General features: G+C 50.4%; 1 protein-coding gene across 7 annotated transcripts in view; it reads right to left on the reverse strand.

The window, feature by feature from the left end:
- The window catches only part of RAP1GAP2 (RAP1 GTPase activating protein 2), a 227,885-nt gene that overhangs the window by 137,070 nt on the left and 72,481 nt on the right, over window positions 1-18,334 (reverse strand). Inside the window, exon 1 of one of the 7 annotated variants that reach the window (XM_086686314.1) lies at window positions 3,635-4,208. The exons of the other annotated variants lie outside the window; for them this stretch is intronic. Coding sequence (XP_086542440.1) covers window positions 3,635-3,741 — 107 coding nt within the window. The 5' untranslated portion in view covers window positions 3,742-4,208. Of the gene's footprint in view, window positions 1-3,634; window positions 4,209-18,334 lie in introns of those variants that run through there. 7 annotated transcript variants of the gene reach the window in all.

Genomic DNA, 18,334 nt, shown 5'->3' on the forward strand with positions numbered 1-18,334 from the left:
GTTCGAGCCCCGCGTCGGGCTCTGGGCTGATGGCTCGGAGCCTGGAGCCTGTTTCGGATTCTGTGTCTCCCTCTCTCTCTGCCCCTCCCCCATTCATGCTCTGTCTCTCTCTGTCCCAAAAATAAATAAACGTTGAAAAAAAAAATTTAAGAAGTAGATGACTTTTCATTTATGCTAACTGACCTCTCTCCAGTTCAGATTATCACTCCCAAGTCCACACAACTTTATCCATACCATTTGGAACATGTATATTTTGATTCTATTTTTCTACCTTAATCCTTCCCATCAGAGATACCTGTTTTCCCCCTCAGAGGAAAGCATTCCCCCCGCCCATCCACTTCTATGACCAAGGCAGTGCTCTGGACCTTACCCTGATCTGCCACAACCACAAGAAAGCAGGATCTGAAAATCAAAGCACTTTAAAGGTGCTCTCCACTACAGTGATCTCCAAAAACACCATCTGCAAGAAAGGCTTCATTCAGGTGCCTCGTTGGAACCATGCTCAAATCAGTCCCCCTCGAAAACACACCATTGCCTTTGCAGGATCCCAGGGGATGGAGTCCCTGGAAGATGGTCAGAAAGGCAGAACCTCCAGGTTATCCCACAACCCCCATAGAGAGTTGTCAAGTCAAGGTTGATGAACACCACAGCCACTTCTCCAGGAGGCAAACTGAGGCTGGGCTTTCCACTTAGTTCTCGGGACCTACCAAGAGTAACCTGGAGTCTCCTGGTTCTGGGCCCATTTGGGATACCTGTGTCATTACCATCTTCCCTGGTGCACCTGCTGCCCCCAATATGCAATACATTTCCAGGTAGCCTGCAGAGGGCAGGAAGATGGCAAAGACGATGGGGCCATCACTGCAAGGCCACACAGGACCACTCTACCCCTTAAGGCCAACAGCCAGGAGTGTTATCTGCATGAGTCTGTCAATTAAAGGTGCTAGGAAGATCGATGGATGGATGGATCAAGCCTTCTGGGAAGGATGAAGAAGGGGTCTTAGATGACAGCAGAGAGGAATCAGGGACTCAGCAATTAAACACCCAGCCTGGAGTCTGGGGAGCACATAAAAGGTTGGCAGCTGCAGCCTGTTCCAGCGCACCCCCTGTCCACCCCACCCCCACCCCCACCCCCATGGCTGGTGCCCACAGAGCAAGGTTCAATAGCGAGCACTGCACTGATTTCAGATGCTTAAAGACAAAGAAACTCCAGATTACAGCAAGGGGAACAAAGGTCATTTAGCACCAACACGAAATCAATCCCTCTCTCTCCTTGGGTAAGTTAAGTCTGTGGCCAAAGCAATCAGGATGACAGAAGCAACAGCAGAATAGGACGAAGGCAAGGGCTGGGAGGGCCTCAACGTCTGCTGCATTGCAGGGAAGGGCACAGTGCATCCAAGAGCAAGGACAAGATATCATGAGCCTAAGGCATCCTCACCCCTGGCCAGTCCTTCCCTGTGCCTCACTGCACCTGGCTGCCCCCCGCCCCCCCGGGCCCATGCATGGATGGCCTTGACTACTGGTGGGGCTGTCACCACCAGACATCTTACCTTGGTTTCCAGGAGCACAAGCCCAGAGAGAAGCAAATGGGAACGGTTCTGCTCAAAGCCCTTCATCCTCATGGAGCACTTCATACCTTTGAGATGCACCTTCACCCACATTATCTCACTTAAGCCTTTTGCATGGACACAGAAACAGGCTCAGGGAGATTACATCTATACTATCACGTCACAGTCAGTGGATAAGCGGGGACCGTGCAGTCACTTTTCCACCCTACCACATGCTCCATACTCAGAAATGGGAACTGGCCTGATGGTCTGATGCAGCTGCCTGTCTATCAAGCACATCATCCTTCTCATTCCTCCAAACAGACTCCCTTGTCTCAGAACAGCCATCCTGCATCCCTCTGACTTTAGAAGGCTGGCTTATTCATCCCCCCATTACATATAAAATGCTGAAAGACAGGGAATGGAAGAGAACCAAAGTAGGGGGAAATGGGGCCCAGACCTAGAGCACTGGGCTCCAGAGTCCCACTGGTAGCTTTTTCTGCTAGACAGGTTTATCCCAGACACCAGCCATTCCCTACATCGCTTGCAGGATTTCTGCCACATTCTATACCCTTTGTACTATAGCTGTTTCTATTAAACGGACTCGTTCTTATGACTTAACACATTTAATTTAAAGTGATGCCTTATATCACCACCACAAAGAAGAAAATCAGTACCACTGACCATAACTGGGAGCGAAGCCTAAAAATAAATAGCACAGAAACAACCTAAATTGTAGGCAGGCACTGTTCCCCACTTAGAGGCCCAGAGCCAGAGGTCTGCTTTCCCTTTGTTATGAAACAGAGATTAGCAAGTGTTAAAAAGGTGTTAAAGCCAGACTAGCACCAACCTGAAAGTTTCCCCTTAAAGAAATCACACGGATTAGTAGAGAACTGAAAAGGGAAGATCCTTCTCACTAGGTGACTCAATGTTATCTCATGCCTGCCCACCTAAAGTCATCTCACTGGAGAGCTACCTTATCCTGTGGGAAACATCCAATTAGACTGAATCGTAGGAAGGGGGGCAAGAGGGACAGGAGTCAACCACATCACGGGGGCAACCAATGCCAGCTCCTGGGAGTGCTCCAATCCATTGCCCCCCCACCACCACCACCCCAAGGCACACCCGGCTTCTGGGCAAGCCCAAGGGTCACCCGTCACCACCCAGGTGTCTCTGGCTCCACTGCCCTTGTCTCACCCCTTGGCTAACGGCAGAGTACAGCACTAACCCCTCCAAACTCCTCTGCAAATCCAGATCCAGCAGAGCCACGGGAGCCACCCCAAATTCTCACAACACTTCTATGGACAGTCAGTTCTGATGACCCCCAGTTGCTGGGAAGCTTTGGACAGTGGAGGGAGTCTGTGCCAGACTGTGTAAGCACCTCCCTGAGGTCTTGCGGGCATCAAGCCTGCAGCAAGGGACTGGAGCCCAGGAAGCTGACCCAGAAGCTCCTTTGCCCCAAACGCCACCTCTTAACCCATAGGTCATCCAGAATATCTCTGAAATAGCTCGAGAGAACTATTTTCAACATCCAGGAGCAAACAATTAGTAAACTCAAGAAAGGTGAAGAGTCAAAGAGAAAAATCCAAAGAAGGGGGGAGGAGGCTGTCAAGCAACCTCCAAACTTGCTCCTGGCCTGCCGGCACTGTGCGCAAAAGGCAAGCAGATCCTGGCCTGGCGGGCACCTCGTGGGCTCAGCCAAGTTGCAAGAGAACCAAATGGCGCGGTGAGATACTTGGGCTCAGCCAGGGGCTGTCGCCCGGGTCGGATCAGTGCTACTCACTGCAGGCTTCCGGAAGGGCGCCCAATGCCGGGAATGGGGACGAAATACTGGGCGCCCCTCTGTGGATGATGGAGCCCGAGGGGCCCTCCCAGACGCCCTCCGACCCAGCCAATGTCCTGCTTGGGCTTTCCCCCAACAGCCAGTGTCCAGGGCGACGCTCCTGAGTCGCTCCCCCGACGGCGCACGGAGCAGAGGTTTTTCCCAACCAACTCAGGGCCAAAAGCCCTTTTGTAAAAGTCCACCCCAAAGAAAACGGGGATTTAGCATGAGAGTGGAGGAAAGGGAAGGCGGCACTGCCAGGCTTTACCTTTTCTCTTTATTCTGTTTTCTGGATTTGTGCAGGAGTCCGATGAGCACCACGGCGGCGCGGATCCCTGCCTTTCGGCAATGCATCCTCCCCGCAGGCTGGGACATGGCGAGGCCGCCGGCGGTGCCCGGCCGCGCCCTCGCCCGCCCGCCGCGCGCCCCCGTCGGCCCGGCTCCGCGCGCTCCGCGCCGCCCGCTCCCAGCCCCTGCGCCCGCGCCCCGGCCCCCGGCCGCCCGCCTCTCATGGGCCCCGCCCCGCCTAGGTGCGCCCCGGGGGTCAGGTGACCGGGCGCTCACTTCCCGGCGACCTTCAGCGTCTCCTCGGAGCCCGCCGGGCAGCCGGCACCCGCTCCCCCAGCGCAGGCATTTCCAAGGCTCGCTCCGGGCGCGGCCCGGACGGGCGGCTCCGGGGCTCCGGCTCCGGCTCCGACGCGCCGCCCGCGCCGGGACCCCGCCCCGGTCCCGCCTCCCGTGCCCCGGCCCGGGCGCCCGGGCTGCGGGTGGTTCAGGCGGCCCGCTCGCGCTCAGCGCCCCCGGGGGCTCGGCGCCGCGATCGCCCTCCGCTCCGCGCCCCGGCTCCCTCCCCTCCCCTCCCCTCCGGGCGGGCAGCCGGGCCCCCCGCCCTTCTCTCGCCGCTCCCTCTCCGTCCCCTCCTCTGCGCTCCCCCGTCCCCGCCCCCGCTGGCGGGGCCCCGGGCTCCCTCCCCAGGCAAAGGCGGCTGACGCGCTCTCCCAGCCCGGCCCGCCGGGATACTTCTCCAATGCTGTCACTGTCTTTAAAACACAGGGAGAAAAAACATGCACCGAGACCAAACGCGCGTCCTCAGTCCGTTCGAAACCGCCTCCGTACGCGGGGACCGCCGCGGGCCTCCCGCGGCCCAGGACCGGTTAGAGAGGGCATCCCGCACCCCGTGCCCGCCCTCCCGGCCTGAGAGAGGCCCCCGGGCGGTCTGACCCAGCGGGATGCTACCTCCTGCCTTTCCCCAAGTCCGGGAAAGGACTGTCGCGGGAGGCTGGAGGGGTCTATCCAGCATCGGCGCCTACCTGGGCTGGGGTCTGTCCCTCGGTTAACCTTTGTTTCCCCGGCCCTGGAAGTTTGACACAAAACGGGGTCAATGATCAATGTCAAAGCCGCTACACTCTGCCTCGCCTCCCAGGTTGCCAGGGGCGCCCACACCCCACCAGCACCTGGCCCCCCCCCGCACACCCCGCGACAGTTCTTCCCTGTCTCCTGCACACCCCATGCAAGCTTCATCTTCGCTTCCGAACCGAAAGACAGAAGGTCACTGGCCAGCCGCAGGGAAAGGGCCATGGCCGAGTCCCTTATATGGGCAGGCCGGAGCGGCTCCAAAGCCCCACTCACTCACTTCCAAGCACTGCCTGGAAGCCTAGCCCCTTCTCACTTCGGGCAGAGGGCTGGAGGGAATTAAAATAAGCCATTAGTCCTTCTTGGGACACAGCCCTGTTGGGGCCAGAAAGGTCCCTGAGGCAAGTTGCCTTGTTGCGGGTTTTGTTGTTTTGTTTTTATTTTTAATATAGTCTGGTGTTCACGCAAGCACAGAGAATCAGGCAGGGAAGGGGACTTGGCTGGAGAGAGACAGGGCTACAAATGAATTCCTGGGCGTGAGGCCTCAACTCTGCCTCTCCAGTGGGCACAGTATCTTGCTGGCATCGGAGTTGGAGTGGACAGGAAGAAGCACCAGGGTGATGCCAAAATGTGCCTGTTTTATTTATGAAGCATCCATTAGCGATGGCCTCGGCCCTCCTGGGCCTGCCTGGCTGGTGGGGCATCACAGAGATAGCCCTGGACATCTATTTATAGCCAGAGAGTGAGTGACCCAGGCCCCACCCCTGGGACCGAAGCTAGGCCTGCTGCTAGGAGAACACCAGAGGGGACCTGAGAATCAGTCTGGAAGAATGGGGAGATGAGTGTCCTCAGTGGGGAAGAGGGCAGAGCACAAGCACACGCAGCTCAGGGCTTCGGCTCTGGCAGAACACCAAGCTGACACGTTAGCTGATGGACTATTTCAGCTAGAGGGCACTGCGGGCGCTGGGGGCACCAGCCATAGGTCCAGCCCAGCATAGGGTGTGTGCTCTATCCACCCACACACAGAAGAAAGCTGCATCTCAGTGCAAGGCCTGACCCCTTCCCAGGCAGGTGAGTGTGGGTGGCTCCAGCCCATCCGCCACTGCCTGGGAGCTATTTCAGGTCAAGTGCATCAGTGGGCAACAGGGCCACTGGGATGCGATGAAGGCAAAAAAAATCTTTGCACCAAGTTGTCCCTCTTGTTCTAGGGTTCCAGGCATTCTCAGGTCCTCTGCAACCACAATGTTTCCAGCCCCGACGTGGCTGAAAACGCAAGGTTGTCCCTAAAAGACCAAACCTTGATCTGATTTCTGAGGCCCTAGAGGCAGAAGTTCCCCGAGGGCGAGGGAGCCCTTCCTTCGGCCCATACCCCACACCAAAACAGCAAAGCATACGGAAACCCATCCATGGCAGACAATGCAGTGGCCATTTATGCTAGACTTCCCCATTCCACCAACATTCATTAAATACTTTGTACAGAGAGACTAGGGTAGGTGAGAAATAGAAGACCATCCTTGCCCAAAACAAACAGGGCTAACACACATGAAACCACAGATTAGGCCATTCACATACCACCTTCACAATTTTTTTGACTCAATAGCATACATATACCCTGCTATTTAGTTATTATTTTGCTTTAATTAGATCAACTCGCTTTTTTACCTGATCAATTTTAAAAGAAAACATTACCACCCTAAATGAAAATCTATTATCACTTGTCATTCATGCCATGAAAATAAATACAAACTTATTAAATTCTAGCTCAATACCATTGCCTGACAAAGGCTCTGAGCTTGAAGCACCTTCGTTAAAAGAGAAAAATAGGCAAGTGTCAGGTGTTGGCCACATGCTTGCTCCGAACAAAGACGTGGTCCTTGAAGAAATCACAAAGTTTCAAAGAGAATCGAAAGGAAACAATCTTCACATTAGTGACTCAGAGGTCTTCTAAGGCCACATCCTTGGGGCACTCTGGGGTGAGCAGAGGAGGATGGACACCCAGATCGCAGCCCTGGAAGTCAGGGCACAGAAGGAGCCTCCCCGATCTCCACCACTCAGCAGTTTATTCCCAGCAGTGTCCCAGCTCACAGGACCTCAAAGGTCTGTTCCAGCCCACCCCCACCTCACCCCCAAGCCTGCAGCCCCTGGGAACAAAGTGCCAGGCAGCTGCCAACCTGGGTCTCTGCCCCAATCTGGGGAAACCCAAAGGCTGAGGAGGCCTGGGTGGGAGTAGGGGGAGGACACGACAGAGAAGTTAATCATGAACAGAGGGCAGACAGCTGCACAGCCCGTTCCTAAGGGGCCAGTGGGGTGAGACAGACAGACACGCATGCTTGGTCCTGAAGAAAAGGGCCTTCTGTGCCTGGGAACCCGCTCCAGGAGACACATCCGTGTGAACCTGGGAATCAGCCCCGCTGATCAGCCAGTGCCACACTCCACCTCCGGCTCTGGTGCCTCCAGGGCTCTGCAAAATGACTGCAACCTTTCTTGGCTAGAACCGGGAGCAGATAGGCGGCTTTGGAGCCAGCAGGGTGGGGCCTTTCATGAAAACCAGACTTGTTTCAGATGACTTGCCCCTCCCCTTCTGCAGGGGACAGCGTCCCCTTCCTCCCTACGGATCACACAACCTTAGACCTGCTCAGGACAGGCCAGCACCCCCACTCTCTTATGCCTTTGGGGCGCACCCATATATACAGCAGCTTGGAGACATCGCTCCGAAGCCCCTCTCAAGTCTCACTTCTGCAGAGAGAGCACTCACACCTGTGCTCTTCAGGCAAAGGGATGCCATTCATCCTTAGCAGGTACACCAGCGCCCCCTGCTGGGCCTTGTTACAGTTGCGTCTCTGGGATACCACCACAGGACAAAAACAGAAGAGGAAAGGGGATTTGGGGGGGGTGGGGGGCAAGAGGGAAAGCGACAGAGGGAAAGAGAGAGGAAGGGGAGGAGGGAAAGACTGGGAAGGTCATTTGAGGTGTGGAAGCCATTTCTACTTGGAAAAGAGATGCAATAGGGGTCTTGGCCAACACCTAACACACACTCTCCTCCCAACTACTCACATCCCTTCTCAGAGCCCACTAGCAGCCCCTTAAAAGGGCCCATGTCACCCCTACAGGGTCCTTCAGTGACAGCAACAGGCAATCCTCTGGCCAGGCAGGGAGGCCTCAAAGACCAGCCGTGGGAGCCCTGGCGCAGCCACACTTTCCTGGAGCCACACATTTCATACAAAACAGAGGATCTGCCTAGAAACTGGCTCAGATTTTGGAAACGGATCTTGGTGACTTGTGTGGCATTTCCGAGCTTCGGGGAAAGGAAACCATGCCTGAGGAAACCCACAGATCCCACTCAGTGGCGGGGATCCAGCCCTCAGGCTGCACATCATTTGGTGCCTAGAGCCTGCCACGCGTGATGTCAATCAGACCTTTGCTGATTTTTCTGTTCAGGGGTTACAGAAAGGGGGGTAAAAGGCAGGTAGAAGGATGAGGAAAGTTCTTTATTCTTTGGGTTACCAACGGTATTTAAAATACTTCTTTTGGGTTCATTTATGGAATTTGAACCCATGAACCGAAGTGGCATGACGGTAATTTTTCCCACAGTAGAAACATTCAAAGGATTCTTCTGTGTGTGATACTTCTGATGAACATGAAGAAGCAAATTTTTCATGGAGGCTGCCCAAGGGTCACTCCAGAGAATCAGGAGCGGACCAGGCCGAGGAGTGGGTAGCCTGCGGCACACTCCTCTCACACCCGGGGTCCCCTGGTCCCCACCTCACCGATTACCAAGCCTCCCCAGCTGTGGCCACCACTGAAGCCACTTCCGCTCTAGGGTTTTCTGGGGCTGAGTGGAAAAGAAGGAGGAAAGCTGTCCTTCCATAATATTAGCAACACTGCTTAGCAACATCTTTCCAAGCAAGAACCGGCAGACGCTCCAAAAACCTATTCTGTTTGAATCCACAAAGAACAGAGTGGTTTCTTATACATGTATTATTTATATACTATTTTATATACCCAGTCACGCCTTCTGTCTCTGGCTTCCTTGGGAAATGACGTATTACACCTAACTGAGACTTCCAGACAACTATAGCTTTGAGTAGCAAAACTTGTTGTTTGCTGGTTTGCTTTTATTGTAATAACCTTGACCGGAAATTTCTCTAAAAGTCTTAAGACTTTTGTCCTTTTTAAAAACAGGTTTAGGGGCGCCTGGGTGGCGCAGTCGGTTAAGCGTCCGGCTTCAGCCAGGTCACGATCTCGCGGTCCGCGAGTTCGAGCCCCGCGTCGGGCTCTGGGCTGATGGCTCAGAGCCTGGAGCCTGTTTCCGATTCTGTGTCTCCCTCTCTCTCTGCCCCTCCCCCATTCATGCGCTGTCTCTCTCTGTCCCAAAAATAAATATAAAAAAAACGTTGAAAAAAAAAAAAAAAAAAAAATTAAAAAAAAAAAACAGGTTTAATATAACCTTTTCTTGGTGACTCAGAGCCATTATTATCAATAGTAACCACTGTATTGTGCTAAAACTCAGTTTTGAACAGCCCACTAAGGTGAGGGCTCATCTGTCCCTATAATTAATGACCCCAAACAGCTGTGGCACAAAGATACCACAGTGCAGGAATAAAAACTCAAAGTCCTCGTAGTCAGAAAAATCTACACCTTTTATGATCTGTGTGGCCGTGGGCCAGAAATTTAACCTGAGCCTCAGTTCTGTCATCTATAAAATGGGAATAACAACAGTGCCACCCTCTTAGGGTTCCTGCAAGAATTAAAGAGCGTACATAGTTCTCACAAAGACCTGTATGAAAATGTTCATAGTAGCTTTATTCAAAATGGACAGTCCGGGGTGCCTGGCTGGCTCAATCTGAAGAGCATGCGACTCTTGATCTCTGGGTTGTGAGTTCGAGCCCTACCTTGGGTGTAGAGATTACTTAGAAGTAAATACATAAACTTCAGGGTGCCTGGGTGACTCAATCGGTTGAGCATCTGACTTCCACTCAGGTCATGATCTCACAGTTCGTGGGTTCCAGCCCCATGTCAGGCTGGCGGCACAGAGCCTGCTTCAGATTCTCTGTCTCCCTCTCTCTCTACCTGCCTCCCTCCCTTTCTCTCTCTCTCATTCTCTCTCTCAAAAATAAATAAACACTGGTGTGCCTGGGTGGCTCAGTCAGTTAAGCGTCCGACTCTTGGTTTCAGCTCAGGTCATGATCTCACGGTTTCGGGAGTCTGAGTCCCGAGTTCGGCTCTGTGCTGGCAGCACAGAGCCTGCTTGGGATTCTCTCTCTCTCCCTCTCTCGCTGCCCCTCCCCAACTTGTGTTGTCTCTGTCTCTCTCAAAATAAATGAATAAACTTTTAAAAGTTTTTTTTAGGGGCACCTGGGTGGCTCAGTCGGTTGAGCGTCTGACTTCGGCTCAGATCATGATCTCACGGTCCGTGGGTCCGAGCCCCGTGTCAGGCTCTGTGCTGACAGCATAGAGCCTGGAGCCTGCTTCAAATTCTGTGTCTCCCTGTCTCTCTGCACCTCCCCCGCTCATGCTCTGTCTCTCTCTCTCTCCTTCAAAAAATAAATTTTTAAAAAAAGCATTAAAAGTTTTTTTTAAAAGATAAAGACATAAACTTCAAAATGGACAGTCCATCTACAAACTGTGAAATATTCACACCATGGAATACCACTTAGTAATAAAAAGGAACAGAATACCAATACATACAACAACATGGATGAATTTCTAAAACATCATGCTGAGTTAAAAAAGCTAGATACCAAAAAAAATGTATGATTCCATTTATATGAAGCTCTCAAACAATCTAAGGTGCCAAAATTAGGACAGTAGTTGCCTCTGGGGGTAAGAGATTTTCTGGAGACAGAAATGTTCTATATCAGGATAGGGTGGTGGAATCCATTTGTCCGAAATGCATAATTGAAATTTGTGCATTTCAACATGTGTAAATTTTACCCCCCAAAAACTGAAATTAATAGTAACAGCAATAGGGGCGCCTGGGTGGCTCAGTCGGTTAAGGGTCTGACTCCATTTCAGCTCAGGTCATGATCGCATGGTTTGTGGGGTTGAGCCCCGTGTTGGGCTCTGCACTGGCAGCATGGATGGAGTCTGCTTGGGATTCTCTGTCTCCCTCTGTCTTTGCTTTTCCCCCTGTGTCCACGAGCACGCACATGCTCTCACTCTCTCTCAAAAATAAATATTAAAAAAAATAGTAACAGCAATAATAATAGAGTGGTAAAATACAGAGAGAACAGCAAAAATATAGAGAGGTCTCAATGACCAAGAAGAGGGCAAAATGTTGATAACTGCTGGGGGTACTATTCTATTTACTTTGTATGTGCTTGACATTGTCCGTAACAAAATAGTAAAAGAAAATGTTCATAGTGGGCGGGAAATAAAGATTAATTGATTATCTCTGGGAGTATGATGGGGTTTTTTTAATGTTTATTTATTGAGTGCAGGGAGTGGGGGGCGGGAGAGAGAGGGAGAGAGAGAATCTCAAGCAGGCTCCACATCACTAGCACAGTGCCCGAGGCGGAGTTCAAGCTCATGAACCATGAGGTCATGACCTGAGCCAAAATCAAGAGTCGACACTTAACCAACTGAACCACTCAAGCGCCCCAGTATGATGGTTTTTATTATTGTGTTTGTATTTTTCTATTTACAAATTTATAAGGACTATGCATTAATTTTATTTTTTTATTTTTTCTTTTTTTGAGAGCGAGAGTACATGTGAGTGTGGGAAGGGCAGAGAGAGAGTGGGACAGAGGATCCAAAGCTGGCTCGGTGCTGACAACAGACAGCCACATGTGGGGCTTGAACTCACAAACCGTGAGATCATGACCTGAGCCCAAGTCAGATGCTTAACCAACAGGGCCACGTAGGTGCTCCAATTTTTTATTTTATTTTCAAGAGAGAAAGAGAGCTTGTAAGTGGGGGAGAGAGGCAGGGGAGACAGAGACAGAGAGAAAGGGAGAACCAATCTTAAGCAGGTTCCATGCCCAGCACCGAGCCCGACATGGGGCTCAATCCCACACCTCTGGGATCATGACCTGAGCCAAAACCGAAAGTCTGACGCTCAACCAACAGAGACACCCCGGTGCCCTGCACTGTACTGCTTTGAGTCCTCGCTTGGAGACTGTTCACAGGGAAAGCAAATAACTATGCTTGACAAAAATTAGGATGAGTGTGAGTGTGAGAAGTAAGGGAGATGATTCATTCTGAGAAATACCAAATAAAAGCTGTGCTGTCTAATTAACAATAGGTTTACAACCTATTGGAAATAGGTACAAATCACCCCCCGACACACACACAATGGAGTCCCAAACCCTTAGACACTTCCTTTCTGGTTCTTCTTCCCCTTTCCGCTTCAAGGACATATTTTTGCAGGCTTATTTTTGCGGCTTTGCAATGAGCATGCACCAAAGAACAAAGGAAGGAGGGACTGAAAGTCTCTGCATCACCTCAGGAAATGTACCTTTGTTCCAATCAGACTACTTTTTGCCTGACGTGGGCATAGTACTCAGTCAATGAAGAACCGGGGGAGGGATTTGCATGCTGGGAGATAAACTGTCTGCTGTAACTGCCCTGAGTGTGCCTGTCCATCAGATACCCGCTTCTGCAAGAACATTGATTAAAGCCTCCCTTCACTGTGCTCCGAGTCTCTGCACCCCTCCTTTGATTGGTCCATGGGCTTATTTCTAACAGTGAGCACCTGAGGAGTGTTCTTTCTGACCCTTACTTTAATTTTTTTTAATGTTTACTTATTTTTGAGAGAGAGGGGGAGAGAGACAGAGAACGAACAGGGGACAGGAGGAGAGAGAGGGAGACACAGAATCCAAAGCAGGCTCTGGGCTCTGAGCTGTCAGCACAGAGCCCAACACAGAGCTCGAACTCACGACTGTGAGATCAAGACCGGAGCTGAAGTCAGACACTTAATCGACTGAGCCATCCAGGCGCCCCATTTTTTTTTTTTAATTTTTTTTAATGTTTTGACACTTACTCTAGAACCTCTCTTTGGCTCCCTTTTTGCTTCTGACTTGCACTCATTTGCCAGATGCAAGAGTCTTTAAGAAGACTGAGGCACTGCTATGTACAAGCAGGCAACTGTTTACCTGATACACACACAGACACCCTCGGTTCATGCTAGAATTTAGGTGCCCACGCAGTCTGCATTCCCTGCACGCTCCACCAGGGTGTGTGTGTGTGTGCACGTGTGCGTGTACAGGGATGACATCCCAAGCACAGTGTGCAAGCTGGTATCAGACCAGGCAGGGGCACCAACTTCACCTCTGGGTCAACAATAGGAGGATCCCTGCGCAGACTGCAGACAGCTCACGCGCCCGGTCAACCAGAAAATTCACAGGTTATGGCCCCGTCTACATGATTCCTGATAAATCTTCATTTTTTGTTTCTGTTGTCTGAACTAATCTCTTGCTTCTCTGGGATGGATACTCCTTTCTAGAGGAAATTGCCCCCATTGGTGGGTGTAATCAAAGCTTTTCTGCTCAGCTGAAAGGCGGCTCCCTCACAATGGACCCAGGACTGGAACTCACTGACGTGTTAACAGCTCTTTCCCACTCTGACATTAAGTCCTCTTAGCCTCAAAGACAAACACCAAGCTGATCTTCCTTGTCGAAACAGATTCTCTGAGCTTCGCCCCCACTCCCCACTGGGGCCCAGCCCTGAGGGTCCCGCTGAGCAGCTGTGTCTGCACTTGGCACACTTTCTACCAGGCCAGCTTTCTGGGGCCCTTCCACTCTTTCCGTTGGGAAAGTCCTTCCAGCTGCCTAGCCTGTTACTCCTGTTGTCATCTAAGCTCTTTTGATACTCAACACCCCTTCACCCTTAAGGAGAACCTCACTTAGTTCCCACCCTCTTCACCCTCACCCCCCCAAGTCCCAGAGCAGCTTTCAAAACAGGGCACCGGCCGTGTTCCTTTTAGCCGAGGCTCTAAATTCTTTGCTTCCATCCATTTCCCCCCACCCTGCCCCAGCCCCCTTCACTCAGTCAGTCACAAGGCAGGATCAGGGGCTGCATGGGTCACAAATGATGGGTTGCAGCTAATAACTGAAGGACCAAAGTTTCCCAATTATTCCCTTCTTCTTAATAGATTAGAGCAGTTTCAAGGTTATGGGGACCCGAGCTCAAGAGCCAGCTTTGTGTGAACACCATCCATCAAGCCTGTCATGGCAGGGAACATGTAGGGAAGCATGTCCTAGGATAGTCTTCAGGCAAAGCCGTCAGTGACCTTCGTGTGGCCCCATGTCAGATATGAGAATGACTCCCTTCATGATGCTGGGAGAACAGAGGTCTGGAGCAGAAACAGTTGCAACCCACTCGGCCCCCGCAAGGCAGGGAGATGCACCAGTGTAAGTGCAGGCACGACAATTAATTGAGAGTGTAATGTAACCGAAGGATCCAATGGGGAAATTAACAGAGCTGCTTTCTCAGCTGCTGATCTGCCCCAAAAGAATGCCCCCTCCCCAGAGAGGCCGTCCTTGAGCACTCACCTAGAGCACATCCCTCGGTTACTGTGCATCTGGCTGGGTTTGTTTTTTTTTTAATTGATTTGTCTGTTTACTTGTTTTTTGGTCTTTTTGTCCCAGCGGCATGTAAACCCTGGGGAGGCAGACACTGTGTATGTCTCAGACATCGCCACCATTTCCCCTCACCCCACCCTGCACCCAGAATGGCATCTGACACACTCTAACACTCAGGAAACATTATTGGAACAGAGGAAGGAGGGGAGGAAGGGGAAAAGAAGGGGTTTGAAGGAAGTAAGGAAAGGTTCCCCGCCAGGAGGATCCTGCATCCTGGAGTCTGAGCTTCCTTGGCCCCAGAAGACCTTTAGTTAGGATTTTGACTTGACAAAGCTGGTTTGGCTATAGGGGAAGGCAGAGCCCTGAGGTCCCAGGGATGGAAACCCACCCTTCCCCCCCTCACAAACTCAGATGAGGTGCAAAAACTCAGGAGGGGTGGCTAAAAGGATGTCTCCTTAGGGCCCTGCCCCAACTGAGTGCTACCTTGTGAGTCTAGCAACTGCAAAGCAGTGGCTCCAACTCCAAGGTCTCTTTCACAGCACCTGAAAGCCACCCCAGCTTTTAGACAACCCTAGGGAGGGGAGGGCTCCAAAAACACTGTATTTCCTGCCAACCCCAGAGGGATTTTTTTTTTAAGTATTTTTAGAAAAATAAGCGTGTAACTTCTTTCACACCCAAGCGTGGGAAGTCAAATCCCTACCTGTTACCCAAACGTGGGCCCCAAATTCAGACTGAGTTTGTTCAGTGTTGGCCCTGACCAGCTGCCGACCTAGACAGGTCCCTCCCCCAACTGTGAAAACGGGAAGGATACGAATACCACCACCACCGAATACCACCACCACCCCACCCGGTTGTGGAGTGAATGTTCACAGCAGGGCCTTCCTGACCTCAGGCTGAGGAGAGGTTTGACAGTCACACCTGTTCAGAGCCCAACTGTACTGTGCTGCCACAGGCCCCCCGCCCCTCCCCCAAGTCTCTGGGGGCTTTAAGAAATGTGGTGGGGGCAGGAGGGCCAGGAGAGAAGGGAGACGGGAAAGGTCGCGCCCCAAGGAGTCACCGAGCCCATGCCCTGGGGAAGCTGTAGCTCTTCTGGGCTGGGGCTGGGACTTCTCAGAAGTCACATCTGTCACTGCCCATGAACATACACCTGCTTCCTGTTCTGTCTTAAGGAGACTTTGGGAACAGATGAGGAGGCCTGTGTATCTTACCAGACCATACTCTCAATATCTTCCTACCTCCAGAGTTTCTCTAACATCATTCAAGGATGGCTCTTCTGATTTTGGAAACGTTCACATACCTCTCATTACTTTTATCTACTTAATACTTTTCTTGAAACCAACTTACTTTTTAAATTAGTATTTGTAAAAGACTTTATACTAATACCATAATTGGATATAACTGTTTCCCGGAAGCAGAAGTAACTATAAAGGACATATAATACCCTACTGCTTAGGTGTGAGCTGTGCATAGTGACTTCCTTCCAAAAAGTACACTGTGGATGGGGGCGGGGAGGGTAAAGAGTGACTTTACAGAGGAGAACCTTGACAAATACTACTTCTGCCAGGTGATCATGGCCAGCATCAACAGTGATAAGTAATGTTAACTGACGACACAAACAAATAGAAAGGTATTCCATGCTCAAGGATTGGAGAACAAAAATTGTTAAAATGTCCCAACGACTCAAAGCAATCTACAGATTTTAATGCAATCCCTATCAAAAATACCAACAGCAAGGGTGCCTGGGTGGCTCAGTGGGTTAAGCGTCCGACTTCAGATCATGATCTCACCCTTGGTGAGTTCGAGCCCCACGTAGGGACCTGTGCTGACAGCTCAGAGCCTGGAGCCTGCTTCAGATTCTCCCTCTCTCTCTCTGCCCCTCCCCCACTCATGCTTGCTCGCTCTCTCTCTCTCTCTCTCTCAAAAAGTAAAAACATTAAAAAAACTCGAGATCGTGACCTGAGCCGAAGTTAGATGCTTCATGAACTGTGCCACCCAGACACCCCCCAAAATCTTTTTAAATACCAATAGCACTTTTCATAGAACTAGAAAAAGGAATCCTAAAATTTCTATGGAAACACAAATGACCCCAAATAGCCAAAGCAATCTTGAAAAAGAAGAGCAAAACCGGAAGTATCACAATCCCAGATTTCAAGATATACTACAAAGCAGTAGTCATCAAAACAGTATGGTACCGGCACAAAAATAAACACAGATCAATGGAACAGAGAGCCCCAAAATAAGCCCATGATTATATGGTCAATTAATCTCCAATAAAGGAGGCAAGAATATGCAATGGCAAAAGACAGTCTCTTCAACAAATGGTGTTGGGAAACTGGACAGCAACATGCAAAAGAATGAAACTGGACTCTTACACCATACACAAAAATACATTCAAAATGGATTAAAGACCTAAATGTGGGACAAGAAACTATAACAATCCTAGAAGAGAACACAGGCAATAATTTCTCTGACATAGGCCACAGCAACACTTTTCTAGATCTATCTCCTAAGGCAAGTGAAACAAAAGCAAAAACAAACTATTGGGACCATGTCAAAATTAAAAGCTTCTACACAGCAGGGCGCCTGGGTGGCTCAGCCAGTTAAGCATCCGACTTCAGCTCAGGTCATGATCTCATGGCTCGTGGGCTGGAGCCCCATGTCAGGCTCTGTGCTGACAGCTCAGAGCCTGGAGCCTGCTTCGGATTCTGTGTCTCCCTCGTTCTTTGCCCCTCCCCTGCTCACGCTCTGTCTCTCTCTCTCTCTCTCTCTCAAAAATAAAATAAACATTAAAGAAAAATTTTTTTTTAATTTTTTTTTTGAACGTTTATTTATTTTGGGGACAGAGAGAGACAGAGCATGAACGGGGGAGGGGCAGAGAGAGAGGGAGACACAGAATCGGAAACAGGCTCCAGGCTCCGAGCCATCAGCCCAGAGCCCGACGGGGGGCTCGAACTCGCGGACCGCGAGATCGTGACCTGGCTGAAGTCGGACGCTTAACCGACTGCGCCACCCAGGCGCCCCTAAAGAAAATTTTTTTAAAAAGCTTCTACACAGCAAAGGAAGCCATCAACAAAATAAAAAGATAACCTATGGAAAGGGAAAAGGTATTACAAATGACATACTCAATTAGGGGTTAGTATCCAAAACATATAAAGAACTTATACAACTCAACACCATAAAGACAAATAATCCAATTAGGAAATAGGCAGAAGACATGAACAGACATTTCTCCAAAGAAGACATCCAGATAGCCAATAGACACACAAAAAGATGCTCAACATCAACCATCATCAGGGAAATGAAAATCAAAACCACAATGAGATACCACCTCACACCTGTCAGAACAGAACAGCTAAAACCAAAAAACACAAGAAACCACAAGTGTTGGTGAGGATGTGGAGAAAAAGGAATCCTCATGCACTATTGCTGGAACTCCAAACTGGTGCAGCCACTGTGGAAAAAGAGTATGGAGGTTCCTCAAAAAATTCAAAATAGGGGCGCCTGGGTGGCTCAGTCGGTTAAGCGTCCAACTTCAGCTCAGGTCACGATCTCACGTTCCGTGAGTTCGAGCCCCGCGTCGGGCTCTGGGCTGATGGCTCGGAGCCTGGAGCCTGCTTCCGGTTCTGTGTCTCCCTCTCTCTCTGCCCCTCCCCCGTTCATGCTCTGTCTCTGTCTCAAAATAAATAAACGTTAAAAAAAAAAAATTTTTTTTTTAATTCAAAATAGAATTATCATACGATCCAGTAATTCTACTACTGGGTATTTACCCAAACAGTATGAAAACACTAATTCAAAGGGATATATGCACCCCTGTGTTTACTACAGCATTATCTACAACAGCCAAGATATGGAAGCTACCTAAGTGTCCACAGAGATGAATGGATAAAAAAGATGTGGTAGATACAATGGAATAACATTCAGCCATAAAAAAGAATGAAATCTTGCCATTTGCAACAACACAGGTCGATCCAGAGGGTAAAATGCTAAGTGAAATAAATCAGAGAAAGACAAATCCATATGATTTCACTCATAAATGGAATTTAAGAAACAAAACAAATGAGAAAAAGAGACAGAGAGAGAAACCAAGAAACAGA

This window comes from Puma concolor, chromosome E1 (genome assembly GCF_028749965.1).
Source record: "Puma concolor isolate L17-30 chromosome E1, mPumCon1.1.hap2, whole genome shotgun sequence".
NCBI lineage: Eukaryota > Metazoa > Chordata > Mammalia > Carnivora > Felidae > Puma > Puma concolor.